At 39.8% G+C, this 21,562-nt stretch overlaps 1 protein-coding gene across 18 annotated transcripts in view; it reads left to right on the top strand.

Moving 5' to 3' along the window:
* The window catches only part of znf618 (zinc finger protein 618), a 111,184-nt gene extending 89,812 nt beyond the window's left edge, over window positions 1–21,372 (top strand). For 17 of the 18 annotated variants that reach the window (XM_068012613.1, XM_068012620.1, XM_068012606.1 and 14 more), the window contains 3 exons: window positions 2,490–2,567; window positions 4,969–5,121; window positions 7,399–21,372. In XM_068012613.1, the coding sequence (XP_067868714.1) occupies window positions 2,490–2,567; window positions 4,969–5,121; window positions 7,399–8,915 (1,748 nt within the window). In that variant the 3' untranslated portion in view covers window positions 8,916–21,372. The remainder of the gene's footprint in view (window positions 1–2,489; window positions 2,568–4,968; window positions 5,122–7,398) is intronic. The other variant, XM_068012615.1, reaches the window with a different exon arrangement.
* Window positions 21,373–21,562: the final 190 nt, after the last annotated feature.

Raw genomic sequence — 21,562 nt, 5'->3', positions numbered from 1 at the left:
ATTGCTGATGATTCATTATGGCTTGTATTGTATTGCTGGCATTAATGTAGTATGTAGCTGCAGCTGTATACCAATCGCTGCAATTATGTCATTATAAATTCCTTTAAAACTTGATTCGTTATACTGGTATGTAGTTGCATCTCTGTTACTGGCTGTGATAGCCCGCTTTTAGTTTTAAGAAAACAGATTAACATTTTGAGAAGAGATCCTTTGTCTGACAGCTTTCAGCAAAACCATTAAGCTGTCTTTTCAGATATGTAGGGGCGTGCTGGTGGTCTGAACGTTTTTGCTTTTTATTGACTGAAGATGCAACTGCAGATTAGATTTTATACTGCTGTATGTTCTTTGGGGTACTTGCTCAATTTTTTTCCTCCAAAGTGTAAAGTTAACAATTGCACATCTAGAAACTCTATAATAAGCTCAGAAAATTTGTGAACTGGCTGCAGAAGAGCTTTTTAACCTGAAGTAAAGTTCTTTACTGATTTTGTCACACAGTGAATACCATGCCAGAGAGGAGCAAATCCAATATATTTTGTAGGAATATTTATAAAAATAAAAGCTTAGAGCTAATGTGTTTGACAATATTTACCCCCCCCCCCAGTGAAAGTCAGGCCGTGTGTTTTTCTCATTTACATGTGTTGAATAAGAGAATGCAGTACTACTGCCTTTAATGCGGCACTGATTCCCAACTAGGGGCAGGGAGATGTGCACTGCTGTAAACTTTTAAGCCTTCAAAGCATAAAATCAAACTGTTATTTTGGTGAACTGTCAAGAAAAATAACTAATCTACTCAGTGCAGCCCTGCCTGAGATAAACAAAATTTGCTGGTTGTTGCCTTTCAGATCTTCCAATCTTAAGATGTATTCCCATAATTTCGCTATCACTCAGGTTCGTGGGTGGTCTTCGGGTCAATTATTCGTTGAGCGCTATGATCAAAAACTGATAAGCGGGTGTTATGATGTCACTTCCAGCCCAGTTCTTTCAGCAGCAGAAAAGGCATGTCGTGTGGAAATGGGATGGAATCCTAGGGCTGAATGGCCTACTCCTGTTCCTATGTTCCTAGATTTAAAAATGTCCATTCCTTTGTCCTGTCCTGAACAAATTAGAATTCAGTCCTTGGACCATGGGGCAATTGCTTGATGCAGTTTATAAAATGGCCGGATTGTAAAAAGCTCTCTGACTGAATCATTCTTGTTGAACCATCCTGGTCTTGGGCCAAATTAACATTGTATCATCATTTGGAACTATCATCTTATCAGTACTTATTTGTATTTTTCAGCCTCAGAACACAGATACTATTTTAATCAATTTGTCCAAAATGCATTACCTCCCAACAGATGCTGAATAACAAAAAATATAGTTCCCAAATAGACTTCATGTCTTGATTCCTTTCCTTTAATAGTAGAACTTGGATGGCTCAGGGATGCAATATCTAGTGTGCCAACATGCTGTTTTATAGATCAGTAAGACACTGATTCACAGCTGATGTTCCTGATGTGCTACCGTTCTGCTCTGACTCTGAGGAGGTACAGAGCAAAAGCTGGGCATTTCCTCAGCAGGAGAAAGCAGAATGAGTCCTGCTGACCACCTACAGAGAGCACCGGCTGTAACCTATCTGCCGCCTTGCTCAAAGAAGGGCTGTTACAGAAGGTAACATTGAGGCTATCAGTTAAATATATTTCCTGAAGATCATAGTAATTTCAGTAAGTGTTTGAATAAAGCTGTAGGTGGCTAAATCTCACTTAAATCCATTATGAAAGATCAGGATTAAGTTAGTGCCATAAATTGCATCAAAAGAAGCAGAACTTCTCCACAGAGCAATCAAATATAAAATGATTTTTATATTTGTTCAGTTGTGGTGTGGCACATCAGTAAAAGTAATATAAAATAATGAATTTCTAAGATCATTTAGGGAGAATATTAATGGTTTATAAATTTCCCACTGTGCTGTATTAGAACTGAAGCATTGCATTTGTTTTAAACTTGATTTGAACAAATGCATATATTTTGTATTGAAATTCCAATTGCTGCTTAAGGTTTGAACGAGATGGTATGTATATTTTTGAGAAGACCTTTGAGATGCTGTGGCCAAATAATGCAATGGTTATTGCATATTTAAATACTGTGTGATGGGGTTGTGGTTTTTCAATAGTAGGTCCATCTGGTTTTGATTTTTAAGTTTTTAATTGTATCTTATATTATCTTCTTTCCTCCCCAACCATATTAATTCCTGCAACCATTTTGTCTTTGGTTAGAAGGGGGAGGATGACTTTCTAGTGGATCTCTGTTGTCGTTTACTTAGGCTTATGAGCATAGTTTCAGGGAAACTTGTCCTAGAGGATTTATTTAAGACTGATGAACTTTGCCCCGAGGAAAAGCCAATGTAATGATCACGGTTGAAATTTGAATTTGGTATTTCTATTTGGCAGCACAATACTCCATTGTTACATTTATCGTTTCTGATTTTTATCTTTTCTGTTCCATTTAAGAGCAATACACCTGTGGGGCATGTGGAATTCAGTTCCAGTTTTATAACAATCTAATAGAGCACATGCATTCCCACACAGGTAAGGGTATTTTTTTTCCCTAACAATTATGTTGGTTCATTTGGGTATTAAACCCATTTCACTACAAATAAATTCTATTTAATGTACTTGTATCAGGACTTTTATTGTGTGATAATGTAAAGCTTTACAAAATAACATATGCCCTAATATATTTTCAAAAAACACTCCATCAGATCATATGACCATTATACCACTTAAGTACCAGTAAGTTCCTTGGTTATCCTTTTGGACATATTTCCTAGAATCATGAAGGGGTGGAGGTTGGGGCTATATTTGGAAGAAATAAAACATAAAACCTGACGAAGAATCAACTTGGAATTCAGTGTTGAGAAATCATGATCTGCTATTTTACAGAGGAAAATTCATAAGGGGCCTGCTATCTGAAAATCACATCCAATATTTTTTAACATCTTTTAAAAAGTAATTCTACTGGCATCTTTTAAGCTATAATTCTTTAAGATTTATTGCAGTAAAAGTTATAATTTTTTAATTGCCTGTTTTCATTTGGATTATAAGCAGGTATGCAAAAACAAGGTCTACATTTAAAATTTAGAGGCAAGTTGGTAGTTGGGGAGGGTGTATAGCTTCCTTTTGTTTTATTTATTTTATATGTTGAAAGCAGTCACCATATTTCCACTATTAATGGTATGTTACAAATGGGGTTAGAATAAAGCATTTTGAATAAAATGAATTCTTACTTCAGAAACACAATTGGAACTATGTAAGACTTTATATCATATAAATTACATCAAATCTTGATGTCTGTTAGATGCAACTGAATCATAAGGCATAATTAGCTATTCTATGGATCACATTTAAAAGTGAACCTAAGTGTGCACACTTGGCTACACACCTGGTGAAAGATGTGCACTGAGGTAGTCCAGGACATATATACACAAATGCATATACATATATACTGCAATTGGAATTATCTACCAGTAAAGCTTTCTCACTTTTCATAACCCTCTTCAGTTTGATAGAACATCTTTCAGTGTATTGATTGATTGAAGGCAGTGTGGAAAGCAAATCTAGATAGATCACTTCCCAACAGGGACACTTGTTTGCCACAAGTTAATGTGCTTTTATTCAAAACTCTTAACGTTTGTGAATGATAAGTATACTTCTTGGAAAACTACCCTTGGCTCTTGTTTCAGCATATAAGGCAAGTGAGAATCAGGTATGAGTTGCTAATTAACCTTGTCTTATTTGCCATTTTGATCAGGCAGTACAATTGAGCTTCTGCTTCCTGCCAAAGTTTCTATCCAAGTTTCATTTGAGTCAAGAAGTCATATGACCTAATTTTTATCTATATATCCTTAGTAACCGAGTCAATCTTGGAGCAGCAACCTATCTAAACTCTGTGGGATAAGAAATAATCGAATGTGGGAGTGGCACCAATGCATGGCATGAAAAAACATCTTGAAAGTAGCTGGGTCCATTTGTAACTTGCTTTTCACCTTGCCTTCTGCCCCTACCTCCTCTTCACACCTCAACCAATATGATTCAGTGGTAGTGACACTCTAGGGGCTGAAGTTTGTGCTGGAGGCAGGGCTCCTGGTGCCAGGCTGGAAGGGCAGGGAGAACCCCACCTCTGCCCCCCCCCACAAGAGCAATCCTCTGGTCTTTTTGTGTCAAAGTTTTAGGAGGCGGAACTCCGCCTCCAAGAGCTGCCAGCCAATCACAGGGCTGGCAGCTCAGCAGTGTCAGCAGCACCACCGGGAGAGGTGGCCACCACTGCTACTGCAGAGGCCGCGGACCTCAGCGCTGGAACTTCGAAGACGAGATAGGTGAGGCGGGGTCACTGGGGCCAGTCCGGAAGGCCCAACCAAGTGGGGGTTGTCCTTGAGTCCAGGGGTGCAGGGTCCCTGGAGATAAAGTTGTTCCTCGTGGGGGGTCCTCCGTGGGCCACACAAATTGCCCACAGAGGAGGGAACCCTCCCTTTCCTCACCCACCAGCCCACAGGGACAGCGCCTTGTTTTACAAGGCATCCTCCCTGCGCGGCGGAGGCAGCCCCTGCCGCTGGTAAGATCCCAGCGGCGGAGGGAAGAGGCCCTTAGTAGGCCACATAAGGGCCTCAATTTGCCTCTGGGCGGGAAGGCCATCGTTGGCCTATCCCACCCCTGGGAAGATCACTGAGCAATGGCGAGGCGACGGGTCCTCCACTCTGCCGCACCTCCACTCAACCAACACCCCCTCCCCCCGTCACCCATCGCAATTGTCAGTATCCCCACCCACCACCCCAAGCCTCCGATCCCGCCTCAAGGGCGGGGTGTGGGGGGCCCTAAAATCCCAGCCTAGCTGTGTCGGGAGTTTGTTCCAGACAACAAAGTCCTATAAGGTTAATAATCTTCCTCTTCATTCTAATTAGCCTTGTAATCCCCATGACATCTTTTATTTTAGCTGATAATGAAAACAGCATAACGATTAAACAAATACAGACACCTTGCACTGCTGCTGCTACTACATCTACTTCTGCTACTACTACTACAGCTGTTGCTGCTGCTTCTCCAGAGAAGAAGAATGCACATCGCCAGAGCAACTGCACAAATGATGGTATGTACTGTATTGAGGCCCTGGGCAGAAATAGAAAAAAATGCTTTGTGATTCTAACATGGATATATTAGTGTGGACTGAGCTGGGATCTAAGTTTTTTAATTTTAATTCTCATCAAAGCAAAATATCAAATGTGTTGGATAATTCCATGCTTCAGGGTGGTAGGAAATGGGTTTGTTGTAGGTTTGAATTTCACAGTCTTTCATGTGCAGGAGAAGTGGAAGTTTGGCACCTATTCCCAAGAGAGGGTTAATACAGGGACACGAACATTGCAACGGTAAATGATTCTCATTTAGAATTCCCATATGTACTCCCCTCAGCAATGAATGCTAAATGAGAAATGATGTGGGAATGGCCAGAATAGTTTTTAAGCAAAGGCTATTTTAAAAAAAAAAGCAAATATGAGGGGTGTTCATTTTTTGATTAATTATAAAGGTATGGTAGAAAAGTAATTTAACTGGGTTATATATTTTCTGCTTTGTCCAATTTGTATGCTTGATTTGATTTCTAAAAGCTGTCAATAAGAAGTATTCAATCAAACAAGGCAAAGCAAGCATTGTAATGCCATGTATACTCGTGTATGAAATATCCTACATATAAGACACCAACTCTGGCCTATACCCTATCCTCCACCTTCTATCTAAAAACCAGGTAGAAAAATATTCCATAACCCACGTACAAGAGGTTTAGCATAATGTGGCACTGAAACTTGAGAAAACTCCATTCATATCAAATTTTAGTTCATTTTTCGTTCATGTACCATGTAATGCAGCAGTTAAGTCTAATGTTCAAGACAATATGTGTGTGTTGAACAAATTATTGGATGACTAGTTGTGAATGATCTAGCAAATCATTAGTCTAGTTTGCATGTTAATCATTTTCTAAAAAATACAAAACATTAATTATCAGTCTCTGTTACTCAAATTATTCCCCTGACTAAACAAGAATATGCGATAAAGCTCATGCTAAAAGATTAATGGTGTTAAAGCAAAAATAAACCTTACACAAACAGAATCTAAAGTTGATTCAGCTTTGAGAAAACTCTTGAAACTAATTGGAGCATTTTCAACAGCAGATGTGATATTAAATGACTTTGGAGCGGGGGGGTGGGGGTGTCTGCAATCAGCTTTGGGTTAGTCTGTAAAACTTGGATTTCCTCAGTCGCCATTAATTCTAGATATAAATAAAGTGATGACACCCTGCTTGGGAGTTTTGAGATGGACTCTGCGGGCTGACTGCGCTACTTGAGATGTTGTAGTAATTAAAGTTGTTCTATTTTTAACTGCTGTTACCACGGAAAATTTTAAATTTCTGTTCTCTAAGGGGAACAGCTTACTAAGCCTTGTTGTGCAATGAAATCTCCATGTCTTTTTAAATCCAATTTGATGCTTCAAACAGCCAGAATTCAAATTTTCTGTGAATTGAGGGACCACCTTGTTGATCACAGCTGCTCTCTGGATCCCAGTAAATTGAATCCTTGATTATTTTTAACATGTGCATATGTACTGGGCTGCAATCATCATCTTTATTTTAATAGTTCCACTCTCCACAAAGCATATCTGGATATTGCATGCATACTCCCGCTGCCTCCTCCCTCCCCCCCCCCCCCCCCCGTTTAAATCTTTGAACAGCTTATATGCAAGTATACATAATTACATTTTTGTTAACCTGATGAAATATGTAAGGTAAATGATTAAACAGAAACATTGTCACACGTTGTAAATATGGAGGCTCGTGTAGCTCTCAGCAAGGTCAATTGGAGTTTTAAAAAAACATCTAGGTCAGCTGTGAGATGGGGAGAACAAGACTGATCTGATCTGAAGCAAGGGATTGTACATGAAAGCAATGGTACATTATTCTCCAAACTATGAAAAGCTGAGAACTCGGAATAATTGACCTTTTGCACTGTAGTACACCAAGTGTTGACTTTTATAAAATCTGTGTTGGGGCTAATTGGTATCCACTTCATTACTATTCTTGTAAGTCCTATTGTTCCACCACTATATAATTCAATGAAATTTTATATTGCCCTCTAAATGAAACTGATTTTAAAAGTCTCAAAAATACACATGGAAAGCTTAGCCACAGCATCAGTGTCTTCTCCTTAGAGAGGATGTTATCAGTTGATAACAGAAATTTAGCAGGTTTCACCAGATGAGCTAGTCATTGTATTGTTACTGTAGTAATTTCCAGATTGTAAAGTTGCCAAATTGGTGGGAAGAGTCTTTATAACAATGAATTGCAGTTGTTTGCATAATGATTTATTTTCATTTGCAGTGAACGTCTCAGTCCTTGAAAAAGAACGGCAACTCATTGCTGAAAAGTTGCTCAGAGTGATGTGTGCTGATCTGAATGCACTGCCTGTGATAAATGGAAAAGACTTTGTCAAACTTGCTCAGACGCTTGTTGATATTGGTGCACGTTATGGATCCTTTCCTGTAGGTGACGTCCTTGGGGACATGAATACACTTGCTCTGAAACATCTGCCCAGAATGTACAACCAGGTGAAGGTAAAAGTCACGTGTGCACTTGGAAGCAATGCATGCTGGGGAATAGGTGTCACCTGTCATTGTCAGAATGTTGGCTCGGAGTCATACTACATTCTAACAGCACATCAGGTAGAAGGATTGCAAATGAAGAGATATGTCCTAGGCATTAAAGAAGTAGATGGCAAAGAAACTGGTGAGCAGGTTCACCAGTGGGTATTGAATGTACTTTCAGAATTTGTCATGTCAGAGATGCGAACAATTTACGTCACAGATAGCAAAGTCAGTTCAGCCACACTGTTGAAAGCTGGAATGTGTCTGCGATGTTCAGCTTGTGCATTGAACTCAACAGTAAGGAGCGTACTTAATGAAAGGACATTACAGGCACAAAACATGCCAGAAGTTACTGAACTTGTGAGTAACTGCATACAGTTAATGAGTTCTCTGGAACAAGGTACCGTCACTCCAGAGTTATCCAGCCTTCTTGAAGGGCAGCAGGTCCCCTGTTGCTGGAATTCTGTTGCAGATTCTCTCCTCCTTGTATATGAGAAGTATGAGCAGTTACGAGAATTAATCAGTGGGAGGAAGGAACTCAAACACCTCCAAAATTGCAATAAAAGTTTGTTGAGCAACCTTACAGCCATTTTGGCTCCAGTAAAACAGGCTGTAATAGAACTGAGTTGTGAGAACAAACCAACATTACAACTTGTCCTCCCAACCTATGTAAAATTAGAGAAACTTTTCACTTCCAAAACTAATGATGCTGGCACTGTAAGTAAACTGTGCCACCTTTTTCTGGAGTCTTTAAAGGAGAACTTCAAAGTGGAGACTGCCCACAAAGTAGCAATGGTCCTTGACCCACAACTGAAGCATTTGAGGTCAGTTCCACATTACCAACAAGAGGAAGTAATCAATAGAGTTTGTGAAATGATTTCTGACATTGGACAGTCTTGTGAAGATGTCATTGAATTTGAACCTGCAAGAAAGAAAGTGTGTGGGATTAATGAAAACCTGAAAACATCACCAAAGAAAGAGGTGAACCAGGATGAACGAAAAGATGAAGTATTTCAATATTTAAAGGAACCTGTGCCCAGTAAAACTGTAGATCTGTTCAGTTACTGGTCAAATGCCACTCAAAAGCATCCTAAGTTAGCCAAACTTGCCTTTTGGCTTTTGGCTGTGCCAGCTGTTGGTGCAAGAAGTGACTGTATGAATAATTTTAGTGAGACATTTTCAGGAAAGCAAAAAGGGCAGCTGACACCAGAGGTGGTGAACAAACTAATGTTTTTGAGATCAAACTTGCAATAGCTGCCTCTCTCTCTGATATATTGGTGCTTTAAAGCAGAACTAAACCCAGGTGGTGAAGTCAGTTTTATTACATAACTTTTTCTTACTGTGATAATTTTTGTCTTATTTCTGTGGTCAGGCCACACTGTATTTGTTAAGACATATGGATGAGCTGCCCCCGATGGCTTACTGAGTTTATCCAGTGAGTGGCTGGGCCATGCAGACCAGGAATGCCCCAGATTTGATCCCTTGTCTATGCTGAGGTAATAACAGAATGGGCTGCAACTGCATTTTGGGCCATGTTACTATTAATCAAAATAAGTAGTTAGAGCGTACTGATCATTGAACCTGTTTTCCTTGACTAAGGATAGAATTTCTATTGGTTGCAAAATTTGCAACAAATTGGCTAATTTTACATTTTAATTGAAGTTGTCATGCCAAGATTGGAGCATGCACTCTGTTACGGGAAATCTGTGGCTTGTCCATTTTGTGCTTCCAGCAACTACAGGGTCAAATCTGTGTGACCTCTGTCTTTGTTACTGTTGTCTCTGGCTATACCCTGTTTATATGTACCAAATGCGCAAAGAAGAAAATAGTTCCGATCTTTACTGTTAAGACAACAGTTAATGAGAGATAAGAAAATTGATTCCCAGCCAAAGTTGAGTTCTCCTTGGTTCTACACTCAGCCTGTGCTCTCCTAGCTTTGTATTGATGGCCATCCTAAACACAGGCAGATGTCTAAAATTACAATGTATGCAGATGGTGCTGTTGTATATTACTTGTCAAAATCAATGGAGCTATTATCTTCTACATGAGATATGTCTACTATTTCAAAAGTGGTTATCTGACAGTCATTTATATAATTAAAATGTCATGTTCTCTGAATAGAAAGTTCCCAGACTATGAAATTTGATGTCCAAATTAGTGGAACTTGATTAGAATTTAATATTAAATATTTATCTAGATAGAAGTCTGACTTTCAGATACCTGCTAAATGTATTGAACAAAAAGATTGCACCAAAGTAGCTCCTTTTGAGATATATGAGGGACATTGGAAAATACTGAATTCTTGTTTGATTTTAACTGGTTTTCTTTTAAACTAACAAAGCCATAGACTAAAAAACCAAATAGTAACATACAACAATCCAAAAATACATAGTGTGACAGTACTGTAACAAAAGTGACTTAAAACCTTGAACATGAAACACAACAACCGACCAAAAAAAACATATGAGCGACTCCTCTCCCAGACCCCATTTCTGTGCAATGTACCTGACTCTGGAATTCACATAGGCAGTATTGAAACCAATAGAAACTAACGGATGGACCAGCATGCATCCACCCTACATTGGTTCATTTCTACTAAATTCAGTATAAAAGAAAAAAATTACAATGACATTCCATCATTTACAAAATGGTTCTCTGCTCCCAGGAACTACCAAGAGCTCTTTTACAGGTCAGTGTTAGATACCAAGGCTATTCACCCTCTCACTGACACTTGGTTCTTCTCCTTCCAGTGCTGCATTACTACCCTTGCAAAGGTTCGTCCAAGCTGGATCTTTCAATATTATTAGTAATACCCAGCAGGACAGTGCCAGTGTACCTAGAAGTCTCCATTTGACAATGTCTGTATTATTCAAACGTACTTTCTCATAACTCCGATATTCTACCAAATGTGGGCGAGTGCACCCATGGACTAATTACATCCATGACCAAAGTATTTGGTCACTAACCAAGTCGTCTAAAGTCTAATTGGGGTCCAATAGATTGAGTAACTTTGAACTGTATTCTTCATATTTTGATCTATGTAACACAAAAAATATGCTGTCCACCATTTCTCAGCTAAAATTTGTACCACAAAGTCCTTTTTCCAAATTGTCCTGTGACCTCTTGCTGTCACACAGATTGTGTCAAACTTTTTCAAATTGCGATAAAGCAAAGAGACACAATTATTCTACTATTTGACATAAATGTTTCAAGCTAGAGGGTATGTAAAATTCTGTTCTTAAATGCAAGGGCACTGTGTAGTCGCATTAGAACTCTATGAATAGGAAGTGAAATTTAAGCTGGATTTGTTCAAAAGAGCACCACTTTGAATAAATTGTTAATCCTGTGCAGCCCAATCTTTAAGAGAACCAGGCTTCTTGTTGATCTGTATATATGAATTAAACTAAAATGGTGACATATTGGACTGAAATTAATTGTCTTGTTTAAGCATTTTCACAAAATGAAATTGAGTCCATGCCTGCTCTCTGTAGAGCCATCCAGTCATTCCCATTCCCCTGCGCTATCCCCGTTGCCCTCAAATGCCCATCCAATTTCCTTTTGAAATCATTGATGTCTCTGCTTCCACCACCAGCATAGGCAGCGAGTTCCTGGTTATTGGTACTCGCTGCGTAAAAAAGTTCTTCCTCATATTCCCCCCCCCCCACCCCTGCATCTCTTGCCCAAAATCTTAAACCTGTGTCCACTAGTCCTTGTATCAACAGTTATTGGGAACAGCTTTTCTCCATCTTATCTAATTCTGTTATCATCTTGTATACCTCTAGCAAATCTCTCCTCAACCGCCTCTGCTCCAAGAAGAACAACCCCAGCTTCTGCAACCTAACCTTGTAGCAAAAATCTCTCATCCCTGGAACCATTCTGCCTTAGGATTAAACCACAGGATGCGATTTCAAAGTTTCCAACTTGAGCTCCATTAATTATGATTTGCCAGGGAAGTAGTCAAAATGATATTGACTACTCCAATTAAGGGGAATAATATAATAGAAAGACCCAAGTAAACCTCCCCCCAACCACTTACAAAGTCCTTTGGTAATACAGTTTTCATACTTGAACAGGGTTCACCTGCCTGCATATCAATAGATTGTAAAAAAAATTATGAACTGTGTAGTTAATGGTGAGAATTCAAGCAATTGATCAATTTTTGTACCCCAAATTTGAATACAATCATTTCCACCTCTATGGTACCAAAATTACTAAGCATTATACATTTAAGATCCAGAGTAAGCATCCCAAATAGAAGAAGCTTTCATTTTCTCAACCAGTTGGTGTTTCAGTATTATCTTGCTATGGTGCTGTTCAGAAGCCAGGAAGAATGTGTCTGCCGAGGCTAATGTTTTCTATTCTATGAGAATATCAATTTTTAAAAAATGAAACAATCTCTTTCTCCAGTGGTTTACAAAGATCACCATTATAATTTGAGTTGAATAACTCATATACGCATTAATAATCTTGCATTAATGAAGGCCCTCTGATTGTATGTAGGGTGTGTTCACAGAGCTTGTCATACAAGGGGTCACTTTTATTGTAGTGTGTGAATCATGTGCAAGCTGAAAGCTTTGGTTAGTATCTTCCATCCTGCCTTGGTTGGTCTGGTTGGCCCAGTCGCAGGGACCCACACTTGTTTGAGGTGTTGATTTGTTTGGATTGTGGCTCGTACAGCTTGGTCCTTCTTAGGTCCAGTTCTAGTCCATGCAGCAGCTGGTTGACTTACCAAATGCCTTCTAATTTTTGCTGAAAATATACTGTTTTTAATTATAGGAAAAATCCCTAGCTTTACCCAATGTTACATGAGATATTTGTACTGCAAAAAAGCTTTTATCCATATTTTATTGCCTGTATTAGTGAACATGGTGGAAGAATTCACCAGTTGCTCAATTAAAAACTGTCTCTTTTTTGGTTACTGTACAATTTTTGCAATTATAGCTCTAGGACCCTTAATTCTCCAAAAGGCCTCATGAGAGTGAGCTGTTCCAGTAAGTATACCACTGGAACCGATACGCACTTCAGTTCACAATTCGTTGTTTTTGTTCGGAATCAATACAAATGTTCAGCCGACGTAGAGGATTGTGATGTATGCTTCCCAATTAGTCTCACTCTATACCTTTCCATCTAGGACTTGCATATTTTCTCTTCCTGAACTGGAAAATTTAATCAAGTTTGATTCCAATTTCCACCCTTCTCTTACCTTCACATGGTCGAACTCCAACTTTTCCCTTCCTTTCTTTGACTTCTCTGTCTCCATTTCTGGAGATTGCCTATCAAACAATATTCACTATAAGCCCACTGATGCCCACTGCTACCTTGACTATGCTTCTTCACGTCCTGCTTCTTATAATGACTCAATTCCATTCTCCCAGTTTCTCCATCTGCATCGCATCTGTTCTAATGATGCAACCTTCCATACTAGCACTTCTGATATGTCTTCGTTTTACCTCAGCTGAGGAATTCCACCCCTTAACCCCTCTCCCCCTCCCCCCCCCCCCCCAACAACCGTGTCTGTTCCATTTCATGCACTTCTGCTCTCACCCCTTCCCCTCCCTCCCAGAACCATGATAGGGTTCCCTTTGTCCTCCACTTACACCCCACCAGCCTCTGTATTCAACAAATCATCCTGCACTAATTCTACCACCTCCAGCGTGATGCCACCATTAAACATGTCCTCCACTCCACTCCCCTTTCAATTTTCAGAAGGAACTGTTCCTCTGTGACACCATGGTCCACTCATCAATCATCCCCACTTTCCTACAGCACCTTTCTATATAAGTGCAGGAGGTGCAACACCTGCTCTTTGACCTCCTCCCATCTCCCCATCCAAGACCCCAAACTCCTCTCCGGTAAAACAGCAATTCACTTGTACTTTCAATTTAGCATACTGTATTCACTGCTCACGATGCAGTCTCCTCTACACTGGGGACACCAAAAGCAGATTGGGTGACAGAAGAACATCTCCATTCTGTCCGTAAGCCTGACCCCAAGCTTCTAGTCACCTGTCATTTAATTCTACACCTTGCTTCCATTCTGACCTTTCTTCAGCCTCCTGCAGTGTTACAACAAAGCTCAATGTAAGCTCGAGGAACAGCTTCTTGTGTTTTGATTAGGCACTTTACAGCTTTCTGGACTCAACAACGAGTTCAACAATTTCAGATCTTTTTATTTCCTTTTTCTTTGGTTTTGGTTTTTCTCTCATTTTTCTCTTTTTGCTTTGGGTTTTGCTGTTCATGATTCTGCCATTCACACCTCCTCTAGACATTTTTTGTTTATTTACTTGTTCCATTACCACTGCCTTTGGCTTTGCACCATGAACCCTTTTGCCATTAAATCTCGACCTTCTCCCTGTCACAGACCTTCCCTTTAGTTCTTTTCCCTACTTTCCCCTTTCACTTGCTTAATACTTATTACATCTCCAACTTTTCCCAGTTCTGATGAAAGGTCATCGACCTGAAACATTAACTCTGTTTCTCTCTCCCCAAATGCCGCCTGACGTGCTGAGTATTTCCATCATTTTCTGTTTTTATTCCATATTTTCTATCTTCATTGCCATTGCCTGTCAACTGAATTACTTGTATTAACTCAATGTCTGTCAATTCCAATCTCAACAGTACTAATAGTTTATTTTTTAGATGAATAGTAAATCAAATGTCAGCTGGTTTCAGTTCGTAGTACTGCAGGTCAGAAAGTTATGAGTTCAGATTTCGCATATTCTAGGCTGATAATTCAGTGTGGTACTGAGGTAACGTATTGTCAAAGTTGCCATCTTTCAGATGAAACTTTAGTACTGTGACCCCATTTGCCTTTTCTGGTGGATATAAAAGATCTAGAAAGACAGTGATGAGTCATCAATTTAAAATGCTTACCAAAGTAGCAAGGAAACAGTTTAGGAGAAATTTCTTCACTTGAGAATTGTTTGAACATGGATGGCTTTGCTACTGGAATTAATTTAGACAGACCATTGTTTTTTTTTTAAGGAAGAGAGAATAACTAAGTAGACGAAGATGGTGGTTTATGGGGAGAGAGCAGGGCAGGGGGACTAGCAAAAATATAATAGGCCAACTGACCATCTGTGCTGTAACCTTTATAGTTCTATTTTACAAATATATCTCGAGCAGTAACATCAAAGGTCTTGGGCTATTGGCTTGCCAGAGACGTGCTCGAGACAGTAGTCAGCCATTTTCAAAATTAAATTTCCTGATGGCATTTGCAGTTTTTTTAAAAAGCACTAACCGGTTCTATTGTGTTTAAAAGAAATAATTGGAAGAAGTCATTTAACTTAACATTGGAGATTTGGAGCTAACCGCTAAACATGCATTTTGCACCACATTTTACAGCCCCCCCCCCCCCCCCCCATCACACAACTCTGGACAAGATGTCTAAAAAAGAATTCTGTGTCTTTTCATTAGACTCATATATGCATAAATATGTGTTCTCCATTCATTTGTCTATCATTATATCTAAATTCCTAACTCCATAATCTTGCTGCGACCATTCAAAAATTAGTTATGCACTAAGTTACACGTCTATATTTGTGTTTCCCTCTAAAATTGTTGTGAATTACCCTGCTAAAATATCTGAAAAATTAAAGATGGCATCGCAAAATGTCAAAGATTCTATTTTTAAAAACAGATTAACTTCAATACTGGGTTTCAGTTCATTTTACCAAAAACCCTCGCTTAAATCTGTGTCTACTTCTAGAAATGAGATGCCACACCCAGAAACAATTTCAGTTAAGTAAATTATTTTGGGAAAATTAATTTTTTTTTGTGCTTTTAAGAAGGTAGATTATCCTCTAAAATTACAGTAGTTGTTCTCTGAATCAGTATACCCGTTTAACCAGCACTCCAAATGGGAGAAGTAATGCACATGCCCTGTAAAACAATCATGTGAAACAACTTCAGCATGATGAGTCATGCTTGCTCGATTACTTAAATATCATATGAAGAGTTTGTATGCCCTATCATTGGATATATATGATTTGTGCATTTTTGGTTAATGTTTTTAGTCAGTACAGAAACCAATTAATTATCGTCATTTAAAGGCTGGCTCGGGTCCTCAGAAGAAACCTGACCCGAGCCCGACTGAACCACATCCGACCCAGCCCGAGTCCTTCCATTTTTTCCCGTGCCCGACCCAACCATCAGTTAACCTACCTTCTGTTTTTCACTTTGATGCTGATCTGCACAAGCTTAAAGTACCTGTAACAAAACCACCTTTCTCGTCCAAAAATACACTAACAGAGGAGCCACTTACCGGAGGTGGTGATAGAGCATACCCGACCTGGAAGTGCCACCTGACCCGACCCAAACACAACACGTCATCGGGTCCCGTCTGGTTCGGGTCAGGTAGCCGGCCTTTATCCTCATTGGCATGATCAAGCGTATTAATAGCTTTATATAATAGCAGCTTACAAAACTCATTTATATTCTTACCCTTTCAAAACAATGACTGAGAAAGAAATATCCATTTTGTGGACAAGATATTAAATTTAGGCTTTGTGCTCCGATGGTGAGTAATCTATTTTCCCTCTTCATTTTCAGTTCTCCTGTAAGTAACTACTTAGATTATGGTAGTACTTGCTAAGAATTAGGAGAAAATAAGTTGCTGAACTCAAGTTTTTTTAGTACTGTTATTAAGGGAAAATTGGTCAGCCAAAACATGGATTTCCAGAGGAGAATTAGTCTAGTTAATATTTGGTAAATATACAAACAATCGTATTTGGAACTAAAGATGATTGACCAAACATCATGCTTTCTCTCAAGCCTAATGCTACAAGTCTTGTATCATATTTTACCATCTTTTGTTAGTATCAGTGCTACACTGACATATTTTTGCACGTTATTTGGATGTAAACCAGTCTTTTTCATACAAGCAGGATTGTCGTGCTTTCGTGTGACATAGAATCATAGAATGGTGACAGCACAGAAGGAGGCCATTCAGCCCATCGTGTCTGTGCTGACTTTCTGCTAGAGCTACTCAGCTAGTCCTACAACCTCGGCCTTTTCCCATAGCCCTGCAAATTTTTTCTCTTCAGGTGCTTATCCAATTCCCTTTTGAAAGCCATGATTGTATTTGCCTCCACCATACTCTCAGGCAGTGCATTCCAGATCCTGACTGCTCACATCTTGCTCTGAATGAATTATCCTGTTACTGCTTTATGTTGTATTTAGATCAATCATAGCTATTTTGTAGGATCTTAGAAATTTCAGCACAGACAGGTCATTTGTTCCATCAGGTGATGCTAGTTCCACATTGGACTTGCCCTCCAGTCATTTTTCCCTGTTCTTTTCCTCAGAACCTTTTTTCTTCGGGTTTATATAATTCTCTTTAAAGTAGTGATTCATTATTTGTGATATGTACTATACAAACAAATTGGAGAAAAATATTTTATAACCTTCCCCTGTAGAAGCTCGTATGTTAAGTACCTTGGGGCATTTATTATGTTAAAGATACCGTAAGAATGTAAGTTGTTGATATGAGTCTTCAACCAATGTTTGCAAAATGCTTCAGTTCACAGTATTTCCATTTCCCCAGTGTTTGCGTTTTTTTAAAAAAGCCATAAAATCATTCCATGTGAATAGGGCCACTATAATGGTCCTATTTCTTGAGTATTTGAGGTTCTACTGCTTGAGATTCAATGTGGGGTGAAAGCCTCCTGATAGCTTGGGGTTCATGTGAGTACCTGGAGTAACAGCACTGGTTATGATCTTTTTGGGAATATTGGTGAAATGGCTGTTGATCTTATTAACCTTTTTCAGTTGGACAGTAACCAGAGTAGCGCCCTACTCTATGCCGGAGCCCAGCCCAGTGAATAGTATCTCAAGGGGGCGCAGGTTTTCTGTAATGGCTAATGTTCAAGAATTGTGGTGTTCACTTGGAGAAAGCTATCTATTCTATCGTGCTGTTGAGATTTGAGGTCGCAGTGTCAATTGCATTCTTGCACTTGCAGAGCAGGATTGAAATGAACCAGTTTTTTCAAAGAATGTTGGAAGGACCCTTAATATGATGTGCATGTATATGCATATATGAGTTGACTCTTTTGCCCCATGCTGCTCTTGCAGACCATGTATATGATTTTTTACACATCCTTGCCATCAGGAGGAAACAATGAGCCCCATTAGATGGGAAATCTTGCCTTATTGCGTTTTGCCCCTCGATGCAATACTGTGTGGCATTAGCAGGGTGCTAGCAGATCAGAGTTATGCCTTTTAGCCAAGAAAGGCCTTACTACAGCAGGTATGATTCTGAAATTACTTCCCAAACACAGAAGATTGTTTTTTTGGGAATCTTGAACTGTGTGGTTCTTGAGAACTATTCACTAGCATCTATGTGCTGCTTCTGAAAGTTACTTAGCATTTGCTTTGCTGTTTAAAGGGGACTGAGTGGAGGCGGTAGAATAACGACTCAGATGCAGCAAAGTGATAACAGTAATAGAACTGAGTAGGTATAATGCTGATTGTGTGTGTGTGTAATGTGTATATATATTTCTCCATTGGAAGAGAAAATAAACTGGGAAAATGTCTTGGGGTCATTCCAATGTAAATTCTTAAAGGCAGTTATGCAAGTTGTCCCATTATAGAGCTGAGCAAGTTATATTGGCAGAGACCTGAAATGGTAGTTGCTGTAGTAAACAGCAGGGAAGCATTATCACAAAAAAGCCTCCTGTTGATCCAGTGCCCACAAGTCTGCTGAGTATTTTTTAATGAACGGGCAATAATCTTTAGTTCAGGCTTTCTGCATTTGCATATTTATTGTACCAGTTTCTTAAGTTGTTTCCTCTGTGTTCCTCTCAGCTCCCTTCCCAGAAGCACACCCTTGTTTTTTCCTCCACATCTCCTTCAGTGCTATTATTAAAAACTGGTATCGCTGTGTAATAGTTCCAATACCTACTGTTAACCATTTCATATGTATTGTGTTAATTTCAAGTTTGTAGAGTGGACTCAAGACATGTCTCCTTTATGTTGGTGCCATTCAGTTAAAGGTGCCATGTTTTCTGCACTTTCAAAATGTTTAATAACATGGCATGCAATTAAATGTTAATGTATTTAAATATTTAAACTATTGTTACTTTATATATTAGGCATTATTTAAAATTTAGGCAGAAATGAAGTACTCCTACTTTAGTCATGGCACCCAGATATATTTATATATAAAATATGGTCGGGGTGTATTACAAAGCTATATGAGGTGTCACGACCAAGGCGGGAGCGATGCACTGTCAATTCAGTCCCATCACTCTACAGGTTGCAGCATATTATTAAAGTTTTCCCACCCAACCAGAAAACAGCCAAATTAAACACTCTATTAACCCCCAGAATAAAAGAGACCAAACCAGGTATCTTTTAGACAACAAAAAATTAACTATTTATTAAAACTAAATCTTAAACACTATTAAGTTAAACTTATGTCTAAAGGCCTTATAACTTCTTATTTTAACCCAACTGCCCCATTCTCTCTCTCTCACTCAAAAATCATGATTAACTGGTTTCTTTAAAAAACTTGTGTTAAAAAATTAGTTGTTAAGAATAAATAAATAGCCGGCCATGTCCGACCCATTTCCTGCACTTCTGCCCTCACCGCTTCCCCTCCATTCCAGAACCACGACAGGGTTCCCCTTGTCCTCACTTTCCACCCCACCAGCCTCCACATCTGAAGGATCATCCTCTGCTATTTTTACCACCTCCAGCCTAATGCCATCACCAAACACATCTTCCCTTGCCCTCCCCTGTCAGCTTACAGAAGGGGTCATTCCCTCCATGACACCCTGGTCCACTCCTCCATCACCTCCGACATCTCGTTCCCTTCCCAAGGCACCTTCCCATACAATCGCAGGAGGTGTAATACCTGCCCTTTTACCTCCTCTCTCCTAACCAAGGCTCCGAACGCTCCTTCCAGGTGAAGCAGCGATTTACTTGTACTTCCTTCGATTTAGTATACTGTATTCACTGCTCACAATGTGATCGCCTCTACATTGAGGAGACCAAACGTAGATTGGGTGACCGCTTTGCAGAACATCTCTGCTCAGTCCAAAAACATGACCCCAAGCTTCCGGTTGCTTACCATTTCAACTCACCACCCTGCTCTCATGTCCACATTTCAGTCCTTGGCCTGCTGCAGTGTTCTAGTGAACAACAATGCAAGCTCGAGGAGCAGCACCTCATCTTTCGATTAGGCACTCTACAGCCTTGTGGACTCAACATTGAGTTCAATAATTTCAGAGCATGACTGGCCTTTTTTCTCTTTTTATTTATTTTTTATCCATGTGCCTGTTTTTCATGTTTGTGCTTTTGGACAGAGTTGCTCATTATTTTGCCATTAACACACACTATGGACTAATGCTTTGTCCTTCACCACAATCATTAACACTCTCTTTGCCTTTGTCTCATGACAGCTTGTTATCTAATCTCTCCTGCCCTCTGCCCTATCACACACCTTCCCTTTTGTTCTCTTCCCCACCAAACCCCACCCCCTCCCCCGACCTTCACTTGCTTAAAACTTAATTATTTTTTAACCTTGTTAGTTCTGATGAAAGGTCACTGACCTCAAACGTTAATTCTGCTTCTCTCTCCACAGATGCTGCCTGACCTGCTGAGTATTTCCAGCACTTTCTGTTTTTAATCCATAATCATGTCTTTTATACAAACATCAGGCTGCATTGAGCTTCAAAGATGGCAGCCTGCACGCGCAGCCTTTACTTTGCGGAGCTGTCGCGATATTAAACACGGCGGCTCATTTACATGGCCAGGGTGAACCACTGCGCAGGCACCAATGTCATTTTTAAAGGGCTTCCAGCCCCTAAAAGTAATTACATTTTTATTGTTACAGGAATTTTATAAATTTAATAAGGTTATCTCGTCCCTCTCCCACCCACTCCCATTACCATCAAATTTATTACTTGCTCTCCCACCCCAAAAAAAAAACAGCTTCTGCTCCCGACCTTCTCCACCCCCCCCCCCACCCCAAGTTAATAAATTATGAAAATTCACCCTTCCCACCACCCCCAGACCAATCAAAAATGTTTAACCCTGCTCTTCCACCACCCCCACCCGCCCCCCCCCCCCACCACAACCCCCACTCCCCTCCTGCAAACTTACCTGCTCCCCCCTTCCAACCAGCATTCCACCTCGGATCTCCAAATGGAGATCCGAAGGCGCAGGAATCTCAGCAACCAACCTCAATATTGCAGCAGGATGGCCGGTGGGAGCAGGTAAGTCATTAATTCATTAATTTACATTCATTAACGTATTTAAATCCTGCTCCCGTCGCCAAGCAGCAGGAGGCCCACCACGAGGCCTCACCGCCACCGGCAATATGAGGCCAGGCCTTCCCATCACTGGGGCCCGTGGCGGGCCTCTACCGGAGGCATTTTCCACCCCCCCCCCCCCCCCCCACCCTGCCCACAACCCCCACGGTCGGGGGAGTCGGTAAAGTTCAGCTCATTGTGTTCAAATCTTTAAAATGCTAGTACAGTACCTGATGTGAGATTGGTGGGCAACATGAAAGGTTTTCAAATAAGATCTAAACAGGTGCCATTTCCAGTACTGATGTGCCAAAAATAATGTCTTAAGCTTTTTTTTTGACTGATTTCATCATCCAATTCTGATGGCTGTTGCCTTATATTTATTACTTTCCCAAACCTGTTTGTGTAATAAAGACTTCAACAGATTTCACATTATTTTCTATCCTTTTTTGAGCGATATAATCAGGTTTAATGCAATTAAAAAAAGTTATCACACCCATGAATTGTTATCTATTTCATTGTCTTCCTTTATTGCTTTCATTAATTTTTTTAAATTTATCATTGATCAAAATTAATAACATTTCAGGTTTATCTTTTACTAGCGATTATTTCAGTACTGACTACATTTAGATCTGGAATTTAACATCAAGTT

Source organism: Heterodontus francisci, chromosome 32, assembly GCF_036365525.1.
Source record: "Heterodontus francisci isolate sHetFra1 chromosome 32, sHetFra1.hap1, whole genome shotgun sequence".
Lineage (NCBI taxonomy): Eukaryota > Metazoa > Chordata > Chondrichthyes > Heterodontiformes > Heterodontidae > Heterodontus > Heterodontus francisci.
The sequence above is the reverse complement of the archived record's forward strand: the minus strand, read 5'-3'. Positions and strand labels throughout refer to the sequence as shown.